Source organism: Chiloscyllium plagiosum, unplaced genomic scaffold, assembly GCF_037043375.1.
Source record: "Chiloscyllium plagiosum isolate Xiang-an unplaced genomic scaffold, Cpla_swu_hap1 HiC_scaffold_39, whole genome shotgun sequence".
Classification (NCBI taxonomy): domain Eukaryota; kingdom Metazoa; phylum Chordata; class Chondrichthyes; order Orectolobiformes; family Hemiscylliidae; genus Chiloscyllium; species Chiloscyllium plagiosum.
The window spans coordinates 41,732,748-41,753,729 of NW_028270177.1; the positions used below are offsets into that span (position 1 = coordinate 41,732,748).

Here is a 20,982-nt window from a genome sequence, read left to right on the forward strand (position 1 = left end):
TCTGCTTTTATGATGTATCTTGAGAAAAAACCAAGGACAAAATAACCTTGATAAAGTGACAGCATCATCACACCTCTTTCCCCCCACGCCCCCCCCCCCCCCCCCCCCACCCCACAAAAGGTGATCCATCAATATACAAAGATGGCTTCATTTTGAAACCCCTTGGTCTTACTCTGTTAGTACACTACAATACATATACTTTACATTGACAATAACCATGCAAACTAGAACTACTACATTCTATTTCAATCAGTTTACTCCTGCCACTGAATGCCTTCTTTTTCGTCCAAGTCTCAACAATGCGTGGGCAATTGCATTTTCTCGTCCTGCGACTTGTACAATTTTCAAATTGAATGGCTGCTTATCATTGTCCTTAAATTTCTCCAAAAACTTAAATGGATTACGATCAGTATGTATGATTGTTTCAGACACATTACATCAACATAATGTTGTAATGACAACAACAAGCTCGAAGTCTCCCTCTCAATTTTTGAATATTTCTGTTGATGAATGTTCAATTTCCTGGAGAAATATCCAATAGATCTTTATCTTCTCCTCGTCACCTTGTAGGAGCACAGCTCCTACCCCCACATCATTCACATCGATAGCATAATTAGGTGTGGTTAATACTGGAGCAGTGGTTAACACTGCTTTCAGGCTGACAAATGCCTTTTGACAGTCTGCTGTCCACTGAAATTTCCTGCATTTCTTTAGTAATTCAGTGAGTTGGAGCAGTCACACTGCTAAAGTTTGGTACACATTTTTGATAAAACCCACTCAATCTTAGGAATTATAGTACTGCTTTCTTTGTCGATGGTATGGGAAAATTTGTTTTAAATTCTATGGCGTCATCTGTTCATGTCCGATAACATGGCCCAGGAATGTGACTTGGGCTTTGACAAATTCTCTCTTAGCTAAGTTTATCACCAAGCTTGTTTCCTGAAGTCGATTGAATAATTCTAATAAATGCTGCAAAAATGTGTGACTACATGTGTGACTAAAAATCACCAGGTCGTCAATATATGCCACACAATTGAGTAATCCAGAAATGACTTTATTAGTTCGTCTTTGAAATATGGCTGGTGCATTTTTAATACCAAATGCCATGACCCCCTTAAATTGATACAGTCCATTGATGTTATGAAAGCTAAAATTATCTCCGCTCTTTTGCATAAAGGTACCTGCCAGTATCCTCAGAGTAAGTCCAACCTAGAAATGTACGTTGCTTGTCCCACCTTTTCAATTGTCTCCGAATTGGATATGAATCAGACGTTGTAACTGCATTGACTTCATGACTTCATAACCATTGGATACCATCTGGTTTTAGCACCATTACTATGGGTGTGCTCCAGTCACAGCAACCCACTTCGATTATGTTGTCTTGGAGCATGCATTCAATCTCTTTTTGAACGTGTCTCAACTTTAAAGGGTGATGCCTATAGGATATTGCTTAATTGGAATGGCATTTCCAATATCTACATTATCGAGAGAAAGTGAGGGCTGCAGATGCTGGAGATCAGAGCTGAAAATGTGTTGCTGGAAAAGCGCAGCAGGTCAGGCAGCATCCAAGGAACAGGAGAATCGACGTTTCGGGCATAAGCCCTTCTTCCTGTTCCTTGGATGCTGCCTGACCTGCTGCACTTTTCCAGCAACACATTTTCAGCAATATCTACATTATGCATAACGAGATTAGTATTTCCCATCTTTTTTCCCTCATATCCCCCCATGCGATAGCAATAACTCTTTCAGGTCATTTTGATTTTCCTCTGGAAGTTAACACAATAATTTCTCCAAATTTTTGACAACTTCCTCATTGTCCAATTTAATTTGAGGAATGTCTTATTCAGAATCCTCTAAACTTGGTTCTTCACTCGGTGTTGTAACCAGTAATGTATTCTCCTTTTGCTTTCCTTCCCTATCAAAATACCCTTTGATCACATTCACATCACACGCACTAAGATTTCTTTCAATCTGGAGTCCTTCTCAAATAATTCACCTCTCTCAATCTTTTAGAACATAGAACATAGAAACGTACAGCACAGAACAGGCCCTTAGGTCCACGATGTTGTGCCGAGACTTAATCCTAATGTAAAATATAGTAACTTAACCTACGCACCCCTCAACTCACTGCTATCTATTTGCATGTCCAGCAGTCGCTTAAATGTCCCCAATGACTTCGCTTCCACCACCTCAACTGGAAATGCATTCCATGCATTCAAAACTCTCTGCGTAAAGAACCTACCTCTGACATCTCCTTTGTACCTACCTCCTAATAACTATGACTTCTCATTCCAGTCAATCCTGCCCTGGGGAAAAGTCTCTGGCTATTGAGTCTATCTATTCTTCTCATTATTTTGTACACCTCGATTAGGTCACCTCTCTTACTCCTTCTCTCCAGAGAGAAAACTCCAAGCTTATTCAACCTCTCTTCATACGGCAAGCCCTCCAGTCCAGACAGCATCCTGGTAAACCTTCTTTGCACCCTCTTCAAAGCCTCTGTACCTTTCCTATACTAGGGTGACCAGAACTGGGCACAATATTCCAAGTGTGGTCTCACCAGGGACTTGTAGAGCTGCAGCAAACCCTCGCGGCTCTTAAACTCGATTCCCCTGTTAATGAAAGCCAAAACACCATATGCTTTCTTAACAACCCAATCCACTTGGGTGGCAACTTTGAGGGATCTATGTACATGCACACCCAGATCCCTCTGTTCCTCCACACTGTCAAGAATCCTGTCTTTAATCCTATATTCAGCATTCGAGTTCGACCTTCCAAAATGCATCACTTCGCATTTATCCAGGTTGAACTCCATCTTCCATTTCTCAGCCCAGCTCTGCATCCTGTCTATGTCGCGCTGCAGCCTGCAGTAGCCCACTACACTATCAATGACACCTCCAACCTTGATGTCATCTGCAAATTTACTAACCCATCCCTCAACCTCCTTATCCAAGTCATTTATAAAAACTACAAAGAGCAGAGGCCCAAGAGCAGAGCCCTGCGAGACCCCACTCAACACTAACCTCCAGGCAGAATATTTTCCATCTACGACCACTCTCTGCCTTCTGTCAACCAGCCAATTCTGAATCCAGATAGCCAAATCGCCCTGTATCCCATGCTTCCTGACATTATGAATGAGTATATAATGGGGGGCCCTATCAAATGCTTTGCTGAAATCCATATACGCCACATCCACTGTTCTACCGTTGTGGACCTGTCTTGACACCTCCTCAAAGAACTCAATAAGATTTGTGAGACATGACCTACCCCCCTCAAAGCCATGCTGACTGCCTTTAATCACACTATGCTTTGTCAAATAGTCATAAATCCTATCCCTCAGAATTCTTTCCACAACTTTGCTGACCACAGACGTAAGACTGACTGGTCTGTAATTGCCAGCGATTTCCCTATTCCCCTTCTTGAAAAGAGGAACAACATTCACCTCCTTCCAATGCTCTGTTATGACTCCCGTGTAGAGTGAGGAGGCAAATATCCTCGCCAGCGGCTTAGCAACCTCCTTTCTCGCTTCCCGGAGCAGCCTCTGATGAATCTGGCCCTGGGGACTTATCAATCTTAATGTTTTCCAAAATTTCTAGCACATCACCTTCATCAATCTTGATCTGGTCAAGGCTGTATCCCAGCTCCTCTAAATTTTAATTTACAACAAGTTCCCTTTCCTTGGTGAAAACCGAAGCAAAAAACTCATTTTGAGCTTCCCCTATCTGCTCAGACTCTACGCACAAGTTCCCTATGCTATCCCTGATCGGCCCTACCTTCTCCCTGATCATTCTCTTATTCCTCAATCAATTTTGACTTGATAAGGTCCACTAAACCTTGCTTTTTAAAGATTCACCTATCATCATAAGTAACACTAACACTTTATCTACGTTAGCAAACTTGTGAGTTTTTGCTTTCTTGTCTGCTTGCTATTTCATCGTATACTGTGAAATTTTTAAATACTCTCTCGCCAACCTGCAGCCTCTCCACTCTATTTCACCGTTCCCTAAAATTTGACACATAGTCCCAATATGTGGTCTCTGAATTTTGACTCACCAATTTCTCCTTAGTCAATTTTAGTGGACCTTTCACTTCATGCCCAAAAACTAATTCAAATAGATTGAATTTGGTTGATTTATTTGATGCATCACTAATGGCAATATGTACACATGGAATTCCTTTACCCTAATCATCTGGATGGTCTTGACTGTAAGCCCTCGACGTGGTCTTTAACGTCTAATGCCACCCTTTTAGTGCTCCTTTCAATTCTGGATGATACACAGATTTGAGTTATTTTATTCCTAAAACTGTCCATAACTTCCTTGAATAACTTTGATGTAAAGTTTGACCCTTGGTTTGATTATATTTCTGTGGATAGTCTGTATCTCATGAAAGGTTTGACTAACTCTTCTGCAATCCTTTTTGCTGTGATATTGCATAATGGAATGGTCTCTGAAAACTTAGTGGACACATCCATCATTGTTAATAAATACTGATTCACACTTTTTGTTTTAGCTAGGGGTCCTACACAATCAATTAAGACCATTATAAAAGAATCCTCAAATGCAGGAATAGGTATTAAAAGTGCAGGTTTTATTACTGCCTGTGGTTTTCCAATTACCTGACAGATATGGCAAAATTCAACTTCACCCTTATGCAGTCCAGGCCAGTAAAAATGTTTGTGTTTTAGTTTGAGTTTTTCTTACTCCTGAATGATGACGTACTGGTAATTCATGAACTACCTGCAATAACTGCTTTGTGCATGGGAAATCATGTCTCTCAAACTTGATTGAGTTTAGTGAAGCAGTAACAAAGAGGATCGATGGGGGCAGAGCGCTAGATGTGATCTATATGGACTTTGGTAAGGCGTTCGACAAGGTTCCCCGTGGGAAACTGGTTAGAAAGGTTAGATCTCGTGAAATACAGGGAGAATTAGCTATTTGGGTACAGAACTGGCTCGAAGGTAGAAGGTGGTGGTGGAGGGATGTTTTTCAGACCGGAGGTCTGTGACCAGTGGAGTGCCACAAGGACCAGTGCTGGGTTTACTAATTTTTGTCATTTATATAAATTATTTGGATGTGACCATAAGAGGTATAGTTAGTAAGTTTGCAGATGACACCAAAATTGGAGGTGTAGTGGACAGTGGAGAAGGTTACTTCAGATTACAGCAGGATCTTGATCAGATGGGCCAATGTGCTGAGGAATGGCAGATGGAGTTTAATTTAGATAAATGTGGGGAGATGCATTTTGGGAAAGCAAATTTTAGTGAGACTTATACACCTTAATGGTAAGGTCCTAGAGAGTGTTGCTGAACAAAGAGACCTTGGAGTGCAGGTTCAAAGTTTCTTGAAAGTAGAGTCACAGGTAGATATGATAGTGAAGAAGGCATTTTGTATGCTTTCCTTTATTGGTAAGAGAATTGAATATAGGGGTCGAGAGGTCCTGTTGCAGCTGTACAGGACATTGGTTAGGCCACTTTTAGAATGTTGTGTGCAATTCTGGTCTCCTTCCTATTGGAAGGATATTGTGAAACTTGAAAGGGCTCAGAAAAGATTTACATAGATGTTGCCAGGGTTGGAGGATTTCAGCTATAGGGAGAGGTTGAATAGGCTGGAACTGTTTTCTCTGGAGCGTTGGAGGCTGAGGCATACTTTATAGAGGCTTATAAAGTCATGAGGGCCATGGATAGGGTAAATAGACAAGGTTTTTTTCCCTAGGCTAGGGGGAGTCCAGAACTGGAGGGCATAGGTTTTGGGCGAGAGGGGAAAGATATAAAAGAGACATAAGGGACAACTTTTTCACAGAGGATAGTACGTGTATAGAATGAGGTGCCAGAGGAAGTGGTGGAGGCTGGTACAATTGCAATATTTAAAAGGCATCTGGATGGGTATATGAATAGGAAGGGTTTGGAGGGATATGGGCCGTGTGCTGGCAAGTGGGACTAGATTAGTTTGGGGTATCTGGTCAGCATGGACGTGTTGGACTGAAGGGTCTGTTTCCGTGCTGTATATTTCTATGACTCTATGACCTCTTTTCTTTAACTCACTGATAATACGACTTGATGATTTCTGATCTGCCTGAATATGTGATGGTCTCCATTTCCTCATTAAGTCGTCATTTTTAGGATAGTAGCACTCAGGGACACTCAGATTCTTCTTCCATGTACGCTTGTTGATACAATTGCATCAGTTTTTCATCTTTCTGTTGTAACTCAGTTAATTTCTCTGAGCTAAAAATATCCATGTTGTTCTCCACCTGTTCCTGTCTTGTCTCAACCATTTGATCGAATATGGTCTCTGATAATTATACTTCAACTTTCTTATCTGTAATCATTGATTTCACCTCCTGTTTCAACTGGTGACTTTGTGACCTTGTTACCACACAGTCAGGAAAATTCCCATGATATACTTCCTGTAATATCTCAGTTACCTGATTTTCCACTGACTTTTCAACCACAGTAGGCAGCACTCCTACCCGTGACCCAGCTATGTCATTAGCAAGGACAGATTGTAGTCCTCGAACCGAGATTTCTTCCGCTGCTCCTACCACCACGACTCCACTTTTCATTGGACACTTTAACCTCTCTCTACATAACTGAAAACTTCTCATCTCACCATGAATTCCACATACTAACACTTTTTTTGGCAGTAATCCTTCTAAGTTACATATCTCCTCATCTCTCAACATCAAAGATTGACATGATCTCGTACCTCTTAATATTATATCTTCTTTACCTGTTGCTTCTGGCCTATGCAAGTGAACCTTGCCTTCCCAAGTAAATGGTTTAAGATCTGGCACTTCCTCCTTAACCATCCTCCCACCAGGTATACATTCTGATGCAGCTTTTTAGCTTCCACTGTGATTTCCTTTTCCAGTCCAACAACATTCACTGGCTTACCCTGCTTTCCTACACCTGTCTTCCCAGTCCCTTTCCTAACCCACCAACACTGCAATTTCATGTTGCCTACTTTATTGCAATGAAAATACTGGAGGATTTTAACTTCTCTTTCCCTTCAAGTGTTTCCTTTTTATCCTGTGGTAAACTATCCTTATGATTTTAACCGAGATTTACATTTCCCTTACCATATGAGATTTCTCATTTCCCCAATTTCTATTCCTCACGGATTGAAATAGATGTTGGAAACCTATCTTTGGTTTATGAACCAACTGCTAATCATCAGGCATTTCAGCTCCTAATCCTGCCATTTTAACTCTCTGCTCTTCCACATGAGTTCTCACTACCTCAGGAAGTGAATTTTTGAACTTCTCCAAAATAATTGTCTGAGTGTCTTATGTTTGCTGTATTTTTAAAATAGTTTTAAAAATATCTTGCTAATTTAAAAAAAATTTTAATGCCCTTACCCACCTATCAAAATTGGTTTTTTTTGATCCTTTCAAACTCAATGTATGTTTGACCAGGGTTAGATTCCTGAAACACTGTCAATTTCTGGCACAAGTTCATATGCACTTAAGATAGTTTTCTTCACATCCTCATGCTTCCCAGATATTTCCTCAGCAAATACCTCACTAGCTCTACCTACTAGATTTGTTTGGATCAAAAACCCACATGGTCACAGAATCCCTACAGTATGGAAGCAGGCCCTTCAGCCCAACAAGTCCATACCGACCCTCCAAAGAGTAACCCACCCAGACCCATTCTCTGAACCTATTACTCTACATTTACCCCTAATGAATGCACCTAACCAACATGTCTTTGGATTGTGGGAGGAAACCAGCACCCGGAGGTAACCCATGCAGATGTGGGGAGAATGTGCAAACTCCACACAGACAGTTGCCCAAGGCTGGAATTGATCCTGGGTCCCTGGTGCTGTGAGGCAGCAGTGCTAACCACTGAGCCACTGGCCACTTCATTTGTTTAGCCAGCTACTCGAATGAGATAAAAAAAGGCTTCTACACCCTTTTCATCAAATCTAGGCAATGCCTTGGCTATATTAAACAGATTAGAATGGTGCTGGAAATGCGCAGCAGGTCAGGCAGCATCCGAGGAGCAGAATAATCGACATTTCGGGCAAAAGCCCTTCATCAGGATTCCTGATGAAGGGCTTTTGCCCGAAACGTCGATTTTCCTGCTCCTTGGATGTTGCCTGACCTGCTTTGCTTTTCCAGCACCACTCTAATCTAGACTGATTTCCGGCATCTGCAGTCCTCACTTTTGCCTATATTAAACAGATCCCCACCAAGCCTTTGGCTACAATGGGTTTGCTCTTCCTCACGAAGCTTACCTTCTACCTTCACCTCTATCCTTTTAAGGCAACTGTCCTCTCTAAGTGCCAGTTTCTGAAGTTCAAATTCCCTCTCTTTCTCTTTATCCCCTCTTTTTCTCTTTCCTGTCTCTCTTTCTTTGTTCTGCGAGGGTCTTTTGTTCCTTTTCTCTTTCCTCTGCTTTTAACAGTGATTCAAACTTCCATTTCATTTTCTTTTGCCTCTGACTCAAGCTACTTTCATTTCCCATTGAATTTTAGCCATTTCCAAAGATTCTGATGGCATTCCCAGCAATGTAAATGCCAAGCTATTGCTGTAATTATCTCTCCTTTCCTCATGAATGGCAGCTCCGACTCCAGCTTGTCTGCTAATTCCAGCAGCTTTGCCTTGCAAGCCTTTTTTAAGCCCTCAAAGTCAGTTCTCCCACCCCCCAGAAAATTCTTGGTGACTGAAAGAGCCATTACTATCCCAAACACTGTATAAACCAACCAAATTCAACACTACGAACAAAAGACACTAACACCTCCTTCTCGCTGCCTTTGAGTTCAACAACCGTAATCCCAAATTCACTCACCGAATCGATCCCGGATGAGCCCCCAGTCTGTTATGGTGCAGGCCAGACCCCCTCAAAATATCTGAAGGAGGTAGCCCAGACCCTTACATTTTATTTTAAAGGCAGATGAAAGGTGGATATTCTAGGTGTGATGCAGCTGGTGAAACCATTCGGCTTAAAGCAAAATAGAATTTATTTAAACACTACAGTTGAAATACAAACATAAGAAACAGAATTTAGAATATCTAAACTCTTTGAAAACTCAACTGACTCAATGAAACAACTTAACTGAGGAGCATTCCAATTCCTATAAAATCCTATGAACACACCCCTTGGCAAAAGTGTCAATTCAAACACAGGTTCTTCACAGAGAAGAGTCTGCCAGAGATCATCTGCTGAAGCACGGAGCCTTTCCTCTGCAGCAGCTTCTGTGCTCCAACTAAAACTAGAAAAAACCTGAACTGGGAGAACTGGCTACTCCCTTGCCATTGTTAAAGTAGACAATTCAGCACCTCTGCCTTTTCGACCTCTCTTTAAAAAAAAGTCATGGACAAAATAACCTTGTGAAAGTAACAGCATTGTCACATTGTATGGACCGGAGTTTTGTTCCAGATCAGGTGTGCTATCAGTAGAAATTTCAGCTCTGTGAACCTGATCTTTAAAAATGAAAAGTTGATTTATGATTTTTGTGGAGATGGCCAGGCATCCTGGAAAGAACCCAGAATATTGCCAATTTCTGAGGCCAGCTAGGTGGAAAGCTTCCATCAACTCTAGTATAGTGGTCAAAATTAAAAAAATAAAAATGACAACAAAATATTCTTCCTCCTCATTCCTCCTCATCTCCACCCATATCCTTATCCTTATCTTCATGCCCCGTTCAAGGCACCCATACCTCTTTACCCATGCATATTGCTTTTCATACCCTGTCTGTCACCCTTTCCCCATTTAGCCATCCCTAATGGGCCTTCATTGCCACCCTATGCCTTTTAACCCTATAAAGTGACTGTGTCACCTCAAGCCTAGCAATGAATCTCAACTACCCATACCCATACCCCTTCAACGTTTGATACCTGTGGCCTCTGAGCTATCCTGATGTTCCTTCATAGCTGCTCGTTTCCTTTGTCCTTCACTCTTCATAACTCACTTCACTTAAAAGCCTAACCCTTAAATGCTTAATCTCTTTATATATAATAAAATATAAAATATACAAACACATCCATTCCTCAAGCAATTGGAACTACCATCAGAAAACTCACTCCATAACATGATAATTTAGAACATCAGTCATGCAGCAGAAATCCTGTAATGATTTAATACGAACAGGTAGTAGGACACCAGACCTTTTGCTTTTGGAAAATTCCTTGACAGGTTTGGCAGTGCCATTGAGTTAATGCACTTTATGGACACAAGAAAGCCAATAATTCAAAAGGGATTACCCTCTACCAGTGTTGTCCTGGGATCAGTTCCAAAGGAGTACCTTCTGTATCCTCTCTTCCCCACGTTCCTCATACCTCTCTGATGCAAACTGTGTTTTCTTCACATTCCCGTTGTAAATTGAATCCCCGAATGCCATGCCCATTACCTATCCCCATGGCTCTTCTTTCTTATTTCAATTTAGTGCCTACTTCTACCCACCTCCCTCTCCATCTTTACTCACTATGGCAACAAATTGATTTATTGACAATTATGCAATCCACAGTGGGGGGGAAACTATAGTTGCAATACTTAAAGTTCTATAATGCACACGACACTCCACTGAGAAAAATAGTCTCGTTCAAAGAACATATATTGACAATCCTTGACAGTTTTTGACAAATTAACACTTATTTATGATTTTGTTTACCACTTCACAAGTTTTGACGCGTTGGATAGTTCTGAGGAATTTACATACATTTTAAAGATCGTCTTCACAGTTAACAACGCCAAAGAATCCTTGGCATCCTGCCACAGAGGATCCCTGATGTTATTATCTCTCCCCAAGGGAGGATCCCTGACCTCCACCACTTCAAGTTGTCCTGGAACCACAACTGCACAGATGGTGGAAGGGGTAACCTGGCTATTGTTATGATCACAGTTAATGGTTATTCTCAACAAGTCAGATTCCAGAGTGGAAGCTGACTTAATAAACATACATTTTACTTGTGTGATTTGATTACAGTGATGATTAGTCACTGAACATATTCACGTGAGGCTGTCAAATAATTTTAACAAAAGGCAATAAGTTTATTACACAAAGAAATGATAGTCTTACATAAACCTGACCACGAACATAAAATCCTTTTACAGATGCTCAATCCCAATGAAATATCATTTCTACCTTCACTTTAAAATTTCTTGAGCTGAAAAGTTCACCAAGTTAGCTTTTGATGACTTTCTGCACATTCACAGGTTTGATTCTTCTTATCACTGTCTCTCTCCAAGACGCTCAGTTGCTTTGAATAGTTCTCTTTCTCAATGAAATCTGAGAAATAAACTTAATCAAAGCTTTGGCTATTTAAGTTAGTAAACAACATATCCTTTGGCATGAATCTTTCCTTCGGGCCCCTTTGACCCACAATGTCTACAACAAATGTGATGGCATTCTAAACTTATACCACGTGCCTGCATGTGGTCTGTTTATGTTATGTGCCTCTTACAGGTTGATAGCATATCTACCACCTGCCCTGGCAGCACATTACAGGCACTACCACCCTCTGTGTTTTTATAAAAAAGCAAAAATATTTCCTTGCACATCTCCTTTTAAACCTCCCAGCTCTCATTTTAAATATATGCATCGTAGTATTTGACATTTTCACCTGAGTAAAAAGAATTCTAATGGGTCATCATCAGCCTCCAACGCTCTAGCAAAAACAATCCAATTTTGTTCAATCTCTCCTTAGCGATAATACACTCCAATCCAGGCAACAATCTGGTAAAAAGTTTGCACCCTCTCCAACTCTTCCACATCCTTCCTTTAGTATGGCAGCCAGAACTGCACACAATACTCCAAATGTGGCGTAATTAAAACTCTATACATGTCTTGCCAACTTTTATACTCATTGCTGGTGAATTCTGCATGGCAAAGTCAATCAGAGTTCACTTGCTAGTCAATCAGTACCTTTATTTCATGCAGTATAAATGTTGCATTTCTTGTGAAACATCCTGATAAGTACAAGATTGTAAGCTTTAACAAAATGCATCTTTTTCAGCAATAGCCAAGTTTTCTCCTGTCAAATGACTAAATGATTACATATTGTAAACCTTCATCATTACTCAAAAGAAATACACTGACAGTAGACTTGCTGTAATCTCCACACTCCAGGTTTCAGACACCATGAGCTCTAAATTCCAATTTCAATGGAGTTAGCTCATCAGTTGAACTGCTGTGAGAGTCTGTATGCCAATCTGTGTCGAAGCATTGATTGTGTGCCCTAAGTTTGAGCTCCATTCCAACATTGAGACATTAGACAATGTCTGTTTGACATACAGGGAAGCTGTTAAAAGTGAGTGACAAGGCATTTGGTCTGATATCAAGACGTCCACCACTTCCCCATTGCAAAGATTGGGCCCCAAACACTTCAGTTGGGCTTCTGTATACTCCTTCATCTGTGAATGGAGGCTGTATAGAGAACCTACCAATGCACCAAGCAATTCAATGCACATGTTCTCCTGTAGTTCAATGCACATGTTCTCCTGTAGTCCAATGCAACAAAGTTCCCCTCATGTCCTGAATCATAAAACCGTACATCACATTTGACCAATCATGTTTAAATTGTTGTCTGAAACGGCTGCTCAATTATTCCCTTTTCCCATCGTTCTGCAACAGTGTATGTCACTTCCTCTTTGAAAGCCCCCACTGAAACTGTCTCTACTACTCCTCAGCAGCACTTTCCAGACCATAGTCGCACATCATCCCAATTATTTTCCATCTCAGACAAAGAGCAGCACATGAGAAGCCTGTGGGCTGGGATTCGGCAGTTCAGCACATCGGGCAGCTCTTACTGTATCTACGCCATCAGTAGGTTAAGCATCCTCATTTATCAAAGATCAAGCCTGGATATTGTACAGTTGGAATGGTAATGTGTAAATGGGCTGCATATATGTCTTTGATCTCAGAGCTGACAAGGTCAGTTTGCTATGTTGAATTATTAAATCAAGTAAGTGGCAAGAAGGTAAGTGGATTAATCAGGATATATTTTGTGGTAGATGGAGAGTTAAATTAGTTTAAAAATATCTTTCTCAGCAACTGAAATCTGAATCAATTCTATTAATCAACATTTCAGTACAAGATTCCTTTTTACTGCTGTTTAGTAGCTGATTTCTATTTATGCATATGCCATCATAGCAATTGGATGTTTACAAAATACACACAGACTCTTGTACTATGTTTCATAAAGTCCCACTTGTTTTTCAGAATCTCCTTTTTTCTCTGTTCTCTTGCTGATTGGTGAACTAAAAGACTTAGAGATCTGCACATGTTTTATACAATTACAGCAGAGCCCCTGTTGGGTTAGAAAGATGAATAATTAATAGGCTTGTATGACTGGCACAGAGGTTTTGAGCTGTAGCCATGCTCAGAGATCTCCAATTCAATCCCTTTGCTTTTTGCTCGGAAAAATCAGAGGCAATGTTTTCATGTTATGGATTAAAAATGAGAACGCGCAGAGCTAGGCTGAGCTGGGTCAGTCTGGAGGTTATTAGTTAGTGACATCACCATCATGTCACTACATCCCCTTCAGCTTCTGCTGTTGTTACTATTGGTTTAAAATTGCATTAATTTCAAGGTTCCTATCCCTTCCCATCATCCATGGAAATTCTTTGAATAATGGAGGTCATCGTTTTGAATAATTGCCTTAGAAAAAAGTTTGGACACTCAGAAGATTTCAGTTTACTAAAGCTGTATAATATACCTATTCTGATGTGACATGCTTACGTTTAAAATATTCCTAATGCTGATGTCCATAGTCGGTTGTCCATAATCACTACACTAATGCAGAAATTCTTATTGCTGACTCCAGTTAGAGATTGAAAATGGTACCAGCTCCTGAGGCAGAGGCCTGGTGAGTGGAACGGAGGTGTGAGGCTGGCCTTAGATAGCAGATGCATGAGAAGACTCTAGCAGTAGTGGTAAAGAAGCTAGAACCAGGTGTTGAAGCAGCAGTCAGACTTGAGATGCAGAACAGAGATGTTGATCTTAATAGTATCGAGATTTTTGCTGAAGGTTGGACAATTCTAGGAAGCCTGTACAGAGTTAATAGTGTCTAAGCCTTTTCCTATAGCAATTATTCAAAACCATGAACTCCATTATTCTGGAAAATTCTAGAGATGATGTGAAGGAATAGGAACCTTGAAATTAATGCAATCTTGAACCTCTCATAAAAACAGTTGTAACTTAAGGGGATGTAGTGATGTGGTGATGTCACAAACTAATAATCCAGAGCAGATTGAACCAGTTTAGCCTGGCTCTATTTATCCTCACTATGAACATTATCTTCTCTAATTTGTCTCACTTTCTTCAAATGCGTGGTATCCACATGGGCTCTAGTCTGCTCCTATGTGTTGCAGGTGGCAATACAGTTGGGAGACAATTCAGCTGGGAGTCCACATATTGACTCTGGACTTTGAATGCTTGTGGAATCAAATGAAATGTGGACAAGGAAAACCTCTGCTGATTACCACCTATTGCACCTGCCTCCTAGATAATTCAGTTCTCCTCCATTTTGAACATCAGGTGGAAGAAACACAGGGTGCAAAGGCAAGGAATGCACTCTACTGAGGGATTTCAATGCCCATCAGCAAGAATGGCTCAGGAACAGCACTGAGCTGGCTGAGATCTTAAGGAAATAGTTTTTAGACTGAGCCCGCAGCTGATGATGAGGGAACCAGTAAGAGAGAAGAAAGATTGACTTGAGCTTGTCCTCACCATCAACCTGTCATCAATGCATCTGTCCATGACTGCCATAGTAGGGATGACAACTGCACAGGCCTGGTGAGGATGAAGTCCCATCTTCACATTGGATGCCATACATCATTTATGTGGCGCACTCACTGTGCTAAAAGTCGTAGATCTAGCAATTCAAAATAGGAAATCAGTGAGTCACTGCGGGCTATCAGTAGCACCAGAGTTGTATTCAAATGTAAGGTGTAAACTCATGGTCTGGCATATCCCCACTTTATCATTAACCATCAAGTCAGGGAATCACCTCTGGCTTAATGAAGAATGCAGGAGAGCATGCTAGGAGAAGCACCAGGCATACCTGAAAATTAGATGCCATTCTGGTGGTGCTATAGTGTGCCAACTAGTGCAATAGACAGAGGTAACCAAGCTTGTAATTAACAGCTCTGTATTCCTGCCATATTCAGTTACACATAGGTGTGGACTATCAAACTAGTAATTGGGGGAGGAGGCTCCCCAAATATCCCCCAATGGGAGAATCCATCATATCAATACAAATGACCAGACTGAAGCCTTTTCTTCCATCTTCAGCCCTAAGTGGTAAGTGGATAGCCTGCCTTAGCCTCATACTGAGGTCTCTAGCATCACAGATTCAATCTGACTCACTCAATGTGATATCCAGAAGTTGCTGAAGACATTGGTTACTGCAAAGTTTGCACCCTATTAGCATTCAGCAATTGTAATAAAGGCTTGTGCTCCAAAACTTGTCGCACCCCTTGCTAAGCTTCACAGCCCTGTGTAAAATTGCGCAGGTATATCCAGTCCACAAGAAGCCAAATAAAATCCAGAGTAAGAGAGATCCTGATGAGGTAGAATTGGCTGTTGTCAGTTCAGTATTCATGTGAAGCATGAAAATGAGAAATGGGAGAAAGCCATCTCTGGGGATACTAGAGGCAAAGGTGCATTGTGAGCATAAAGTAGTAAGAGTATGAACATGGACCAATAACTAATTAGCACTTCATTCTAAAATGACATCACTTTTCACTAAAGCTGAGACTGCATGATTCTTTAACCTTGAGTCATGAAGCTTTTCCCAGCTCTTGCCAACACCGTGAATTTAGAACCACCTTACAGAGAAGTTTTGTGCTGAAAGATCCTTGCATATCATGAAGAGTAAATATTCAACCTAATTCAATTGGATTTAACACCTAAGGTGCAGCAATAAAAATATAAATGTGTCACTCAACTATATTTCATGTTTCTTAACCCAGAAGAAGGATAAATAGTTCATGTAATGGAGGCAGAAGGCATATACTGTAACACCATGAATTTGAGGATCTGAATAATGCCTATGTTTGCAGAGACAGTTCCTGAGATTATGGGAAGCAAACAGTCAGGGTTGAGCAGCCTACCCAGCGATCAGTGCCCAACCCTCAAAAGCATTCAGGTGGCATACAGTGCAGGAGAGATGGAAAGAGCTCAACAGCTTGCCAGACTGTATTTGGAGGCAAACTGCCAAGTGGAGAAGGTAAGAATTTAAAATAACCTTTCATTGATTGGAAGTTTATTCTTTGGCATTGATTGGAATGTATGTGTGTTGTGGGTGAGGTGAGGGTAGGGTGGTAAATACAACTCCCTAAAGCCTATCCACCATCTACAAGGCATAACTCAGGACTGTATTGGAATATTCTTCACTTGCCTGGAGATGAGTCCAGCTATACTCAAGAGGTTTGGTACTAACCAGAACAACACAGCCACTTGAAGGTGGTCTCTAGAATGTCAATCAGGAATTCTCACTTGGAGGTGTGTACTAAATACTGCTAAAAACCCAAAATATGTACCGCTGTATTTTACTCCTATTTAGGATCAATGGGAATCATTCTCAGGCTGTTTTCATTAAAAATACAGCACAGAAGCTTGTTATCCCACTCTCCTGTAATTTTTTCTCCTTCAAGTATTTATCCTGTAATGTCTTGAATGTTATTTTTGAACCTGCTTCTACCATCCTGTCAGACAGTGTATTCCAGATTACAGTAACTGGCTGTGCTTCAAGGAAAATCTCAGCTCCCATGGTTCATTTCTTAATCACCAGAAACCTATTATTATAACTCCTGCCACTAAACTCAATTTTGCCTTACTTTCTATATCAAAACTGTTCATTAATTTAATCCAATCTGTTAATTCTCCACTTAATGCTCCCAATGCTAAGGAGGATAATGTCCAACTTCTCCAGTTACTGCAATTAAATAGGATTTATCTTTATTTATTTCGATATATTTATACCAGTGTCTTACAATGGCATATGAGCTACAAACCTCAAACTAAAGTGAATCCATAAACCGTACAAGGAGAGGATTATTAGACTAGGTTGTCTGATGATTTTCCTACACCTTTCCTGTACCTCAATCATTTAAACTTACCTGATGTGAACCACCTTTTACTATCCAGTCCAAAATAAATTAATTGTTATATTGACCAAACCAATCACATTTGGATTGCTGTATACTGAGTAATTCTGCCAGTCACTCTTACTTGATTCTGGGAATAGCTGGACATAAGATATAGCTGCAGCCAAAACCCTTGAACTAGATTTTGCATTCAGTAACACCAGAGCTAATCATATGACCATAGAAAATAGGAACAGGATTAGGCCATTTGACCCCCTCCAGCCTGCTGCACCATTCAATGGGATTGTGCCTTATCTGACATTCTTCACATCCACTTTCCTGTCTTTCCCTATAAACCTTGATTCCCTTATTGATCAAGAATCTATCTATTTATTTCAACCTTAAACGTAGGTGAGGATTGTGCTCCTACAACTATCAGTGGCAAGGAGTTGCACAGACTCTCGACCCTCTTTTATCTCTGTGTAAATTTGCACCCCTTTATTCTGTGATGACAACCTCTGGTGCGAGACTCTCCCATGAAAGGCAATATCTCGTCAGTATTTACCCTGTCAAGCCCCTCAAGAATCCGATATATTTCAATGAGATCACCTCTCATTCTTCTCAATTCCAGTGAGTAGATTTTTTAAAAATGTATTCATTTTTTTAATGGGATGTGGGCATTGCTGGCCAGTATTTATTGCTTTTGAGAAGGTGATGATGAGCAGTTTTCTTGACCGCTGCAGTCCACCTGCTGTGGGTTGACCCACAATGCCATTAGGAGAGAATTGCAGGATGCAACAATGAAGGAACTGTGATATATTCCCAAGTCAGGATGGAACTTGAAGGTGATGGTATTCCCAGTTATCTGCTAGATGTAGATTTGGAAGGTGCTCCTTGAAGATCTTTGGTGAATTTCTGTAGTGTACCTTGTAAATAGTACTAACTGCTGCTACTGAGCAACAGTGGTGGAAGGGAGTGAATGCTTGCAGATGTAGTATCAATCAGGTGGGCTGCTTTGACCTGGATGGTCTCAAACTTCTTGAGTGTTTTGGACATGCACTCATCCAGGCAAGTGGGGAGTATTCCATCACACTCCTGACTTGTGCCTTGTAGGCAAAAGTGAGAACTGCAGATGCTGGGAACCAGATTCTAGATTAGAGTGGTGCTGGAAAATCACAGCAGGTCAGGCAGCATCCGAGGAGCAGGAAAATCGACATTTCGGGCAAAAGCCCTTCGGGAGTTAGGAGTTGAGTTACTTGCTACAATATTCCTAACTTCTGACCTGCTCTTGTAGCCACTGTGCTTATCTGGTGAATCCAGCTGAATTTCTGATCAATGATAACTCCCAGGATGTTGATGGTGGGGGATTCAGTGATGGTAATACCATTGAATGTCAAGGGGCGGTGGTTAGATTGTCTCTTGTTGGTCATAGCCTGGCATTTGTGTCGGGTAAATGTTACTTATCACTTGTCAACCCAAGCCTGAATGTTGTCCAGATCTTGTTGCATTTGGACACTGATTGCTTTAGTATCAGAAGAATCGCATTTGTTCTGAACATTGCACAATCTTCAGCGAACATTCCCACTTCTGACCTTATGATGGAGGAAAGATCATTGATGAAGCAACTGAAGATGGTTGGGCCGAGGACACTTTCCTCAGGAACTCCTGCAGAGGTGTCCTGGAGCTGAGATAACTGACCTCCAACAACGGCGGCACGGTGGCACAGTGGTTAGTACTGCTGCCTCACAGCGCCAGAGACCCGGGTTCAATTCCCGCCTCAGGCAACTGACTGTGTGGAGTTTGCACATTCTCCCCGTGTCTGCGTGGGTTTGCTCCGGTTTCCTCCCACAGTCCAAAGATGTGCAGGGTCAGGTGAATTGGCCATACTAAATTGCCCGTAGTGTTAGGTAAGGGGCAAATGTAGGGGTATGGGTGGGTTTCGCTTCGGCGGGTTGGTGTGGACTTGTTGGGCCGAAGGGCCGTTTCCACACTGTAATCTAATCTAATCTAATCTAAACCACGACCATCGTCCTATGTGTCAAGTATGACTCTAACCACCAGATACTTTGCCCCTTGATACCCATTAATTTCAGTTTTGCTTGGGCTCCTTGATGCTACACTTGGTCGAATGCAGCTTTGATGTCAAGGGCTATCGCTTTCACCTCACCTCTGGACTTTGGGTCTTTTGTTCGTGTTTGAACCAAGGCTGTAATGAGATCAGGAGCTGAGTGGTCTTGACAGAACTCAAACTGGCATCACTGGGTAGGTTATTGTTGCACAGCTGCTGCTTGATAGCACTGTTGATGACACCTTCCATCACTTTACTGATGATCGAGAGTAGACTGATGGTAATTGGCCGGGTTGGATTTGTCCTGCTTTTTATGTAGAGGATATAGTTGGGCAATTTTCCACATTGTCGTGTAGATGCCAGTATTGTAACTGTACTGGAACAGCTTTGCCAGGGTAGAGGCAAGCTCTGGAGCACAAGTCTTCAGCCCTGTCACTGGAAGGTTGTCAGGGCTCGTAGCTGTTGCAGTATCCAGTACCTCCAACCACTTCTTGATATCACATGGAGTGAATTGAATTGGCTGAAGACTGGTATCTCTTATGCAAGGGACCACTGTAGAAGGCCGAGATGGATCATCCACTCAGCACTTCTGGCTGAAGATTGCTTTGAAAACTTCAGCCTTATCTTTTGCACTGACGTGCTGGGCTCTTCCATCATTGAGTATGGGGATATTTTGGAGTTTCCTTCTTCAGTGAGTTGTTTAATCGTCCACCACCATTCACGATTGGATGTGGCAGGACTGCAGAGCTTAGATCTGATCCGTTGGTTGTGGGATTGCTTAGCTCTATCGATCACTTGCTGCTTATGCTGTTTGGCATGCAAGTAGTCCTGTTTGGTGGCTTCACTAGGTTGACCCCTCATCTTCAAGTCTGCCTGGTGCTGCTCCTGGCATGCTCTTAGGCACTCTCAATTGAACTATTTGATCCCCTGGCTTGATGGTGATGGTTGAGTGGGGGCTATGTCAGGCCATGAGGTTACAGATTGTGCTGGAGTACAGTTCTGCTGCTGTTGATGTCCAACAGTGCCTCATGGATACCCAGTCTTGAGTTACTAAATCTATTCAAAGTCTGTCTTATTCAGGATTCGGAGATGCCGGTGTTGGACTGGGGTGTACAAAGTTAAAAATCACACAACACCAGGTTATAGTCCAACAGGCCGAAGAACCTGTTGGACTATAACCTGGTGTTGTGTGATTTTTAACTTTGTCTTATTCAGCATGGTGATAGTGCCACACAACATGATGGCGGTTATTCTCAATATAAAGGTGGGACCTTGTCTCCACAAGGACTGTGCAGCAGTCACTCTTACCGATATGGTCACAGATAGATAGATTCATTTGCAGCGGCAGATTGGTAAGGATGAGGTCAAGTACGTTTTTCCCTCTTGTTGGTTCCTTCACCAGCCGCCACAGACCTAGTCTCGCAGCTTTATCCTTTAGGACCCGACCATTCGATCAATATTACTGCTGCGGAGCCACTCTTGGTAGTGAACATTGAAATTCCCCACCCAGAGTCCATTTTGTGCCTTTGCCATCCTTCCTCTAAGTGTTTTTCAACATGGAGGAGTACTGATTCATCAGCTGAGGGAGGACGGTACATGGCAATCAGCAGAACGTTTCTGTGTCCATGTTTAACCTAAAGCAACAAGACTTCATGGGGTCCAGAGTCAATGTTGAAGACTCCCAGAGTAACTCCCTCCTGGCTGTATATCATTGTGCCACCAACTCTACTGGGTCTATCCTGCTAGTGAGACAGGACATGTCCAGGGGTGGTAATGATGCTGTCATACTCATGGAATTTTGCCTTACAATCAATGTCAGGCTGTTGCTTGGCTTCTCCAAATTTTGGCATTAACCCCCAGATGTTGGTGAAGAGGACTTAGC

General features: G+C 41.7%; 1 protein-coding gene across 2 annotated transcripts in view; it reads left to right on the forward strand.

Moving 5' to 3' along the window:
* Nucleotides 1-20,982, forward strand: part of lrrk1 (leucine-rich repeat kinase 1) — a 252,945-nt gene that overhangs the window by 50,929 nt on the left and 181,034 nt on the right. The window contains exon 3 of one of the 2 annotated variants that reach the window (XM_043677668.2): nucleotides 16,007-16,173. The exons of the other annotated variant lie outside the window; for it this stretch is intronic. Coding sequence (XP_043533603.2) covers nucleotides 16,007-16,173 — 167 coding nt within the window. The remainder of the gene's footprint in view (nucleotides 1-16,006; nucleotides 16,174-20,982) is intronic. 2 annotated transcript variants of the gene reach the window in all.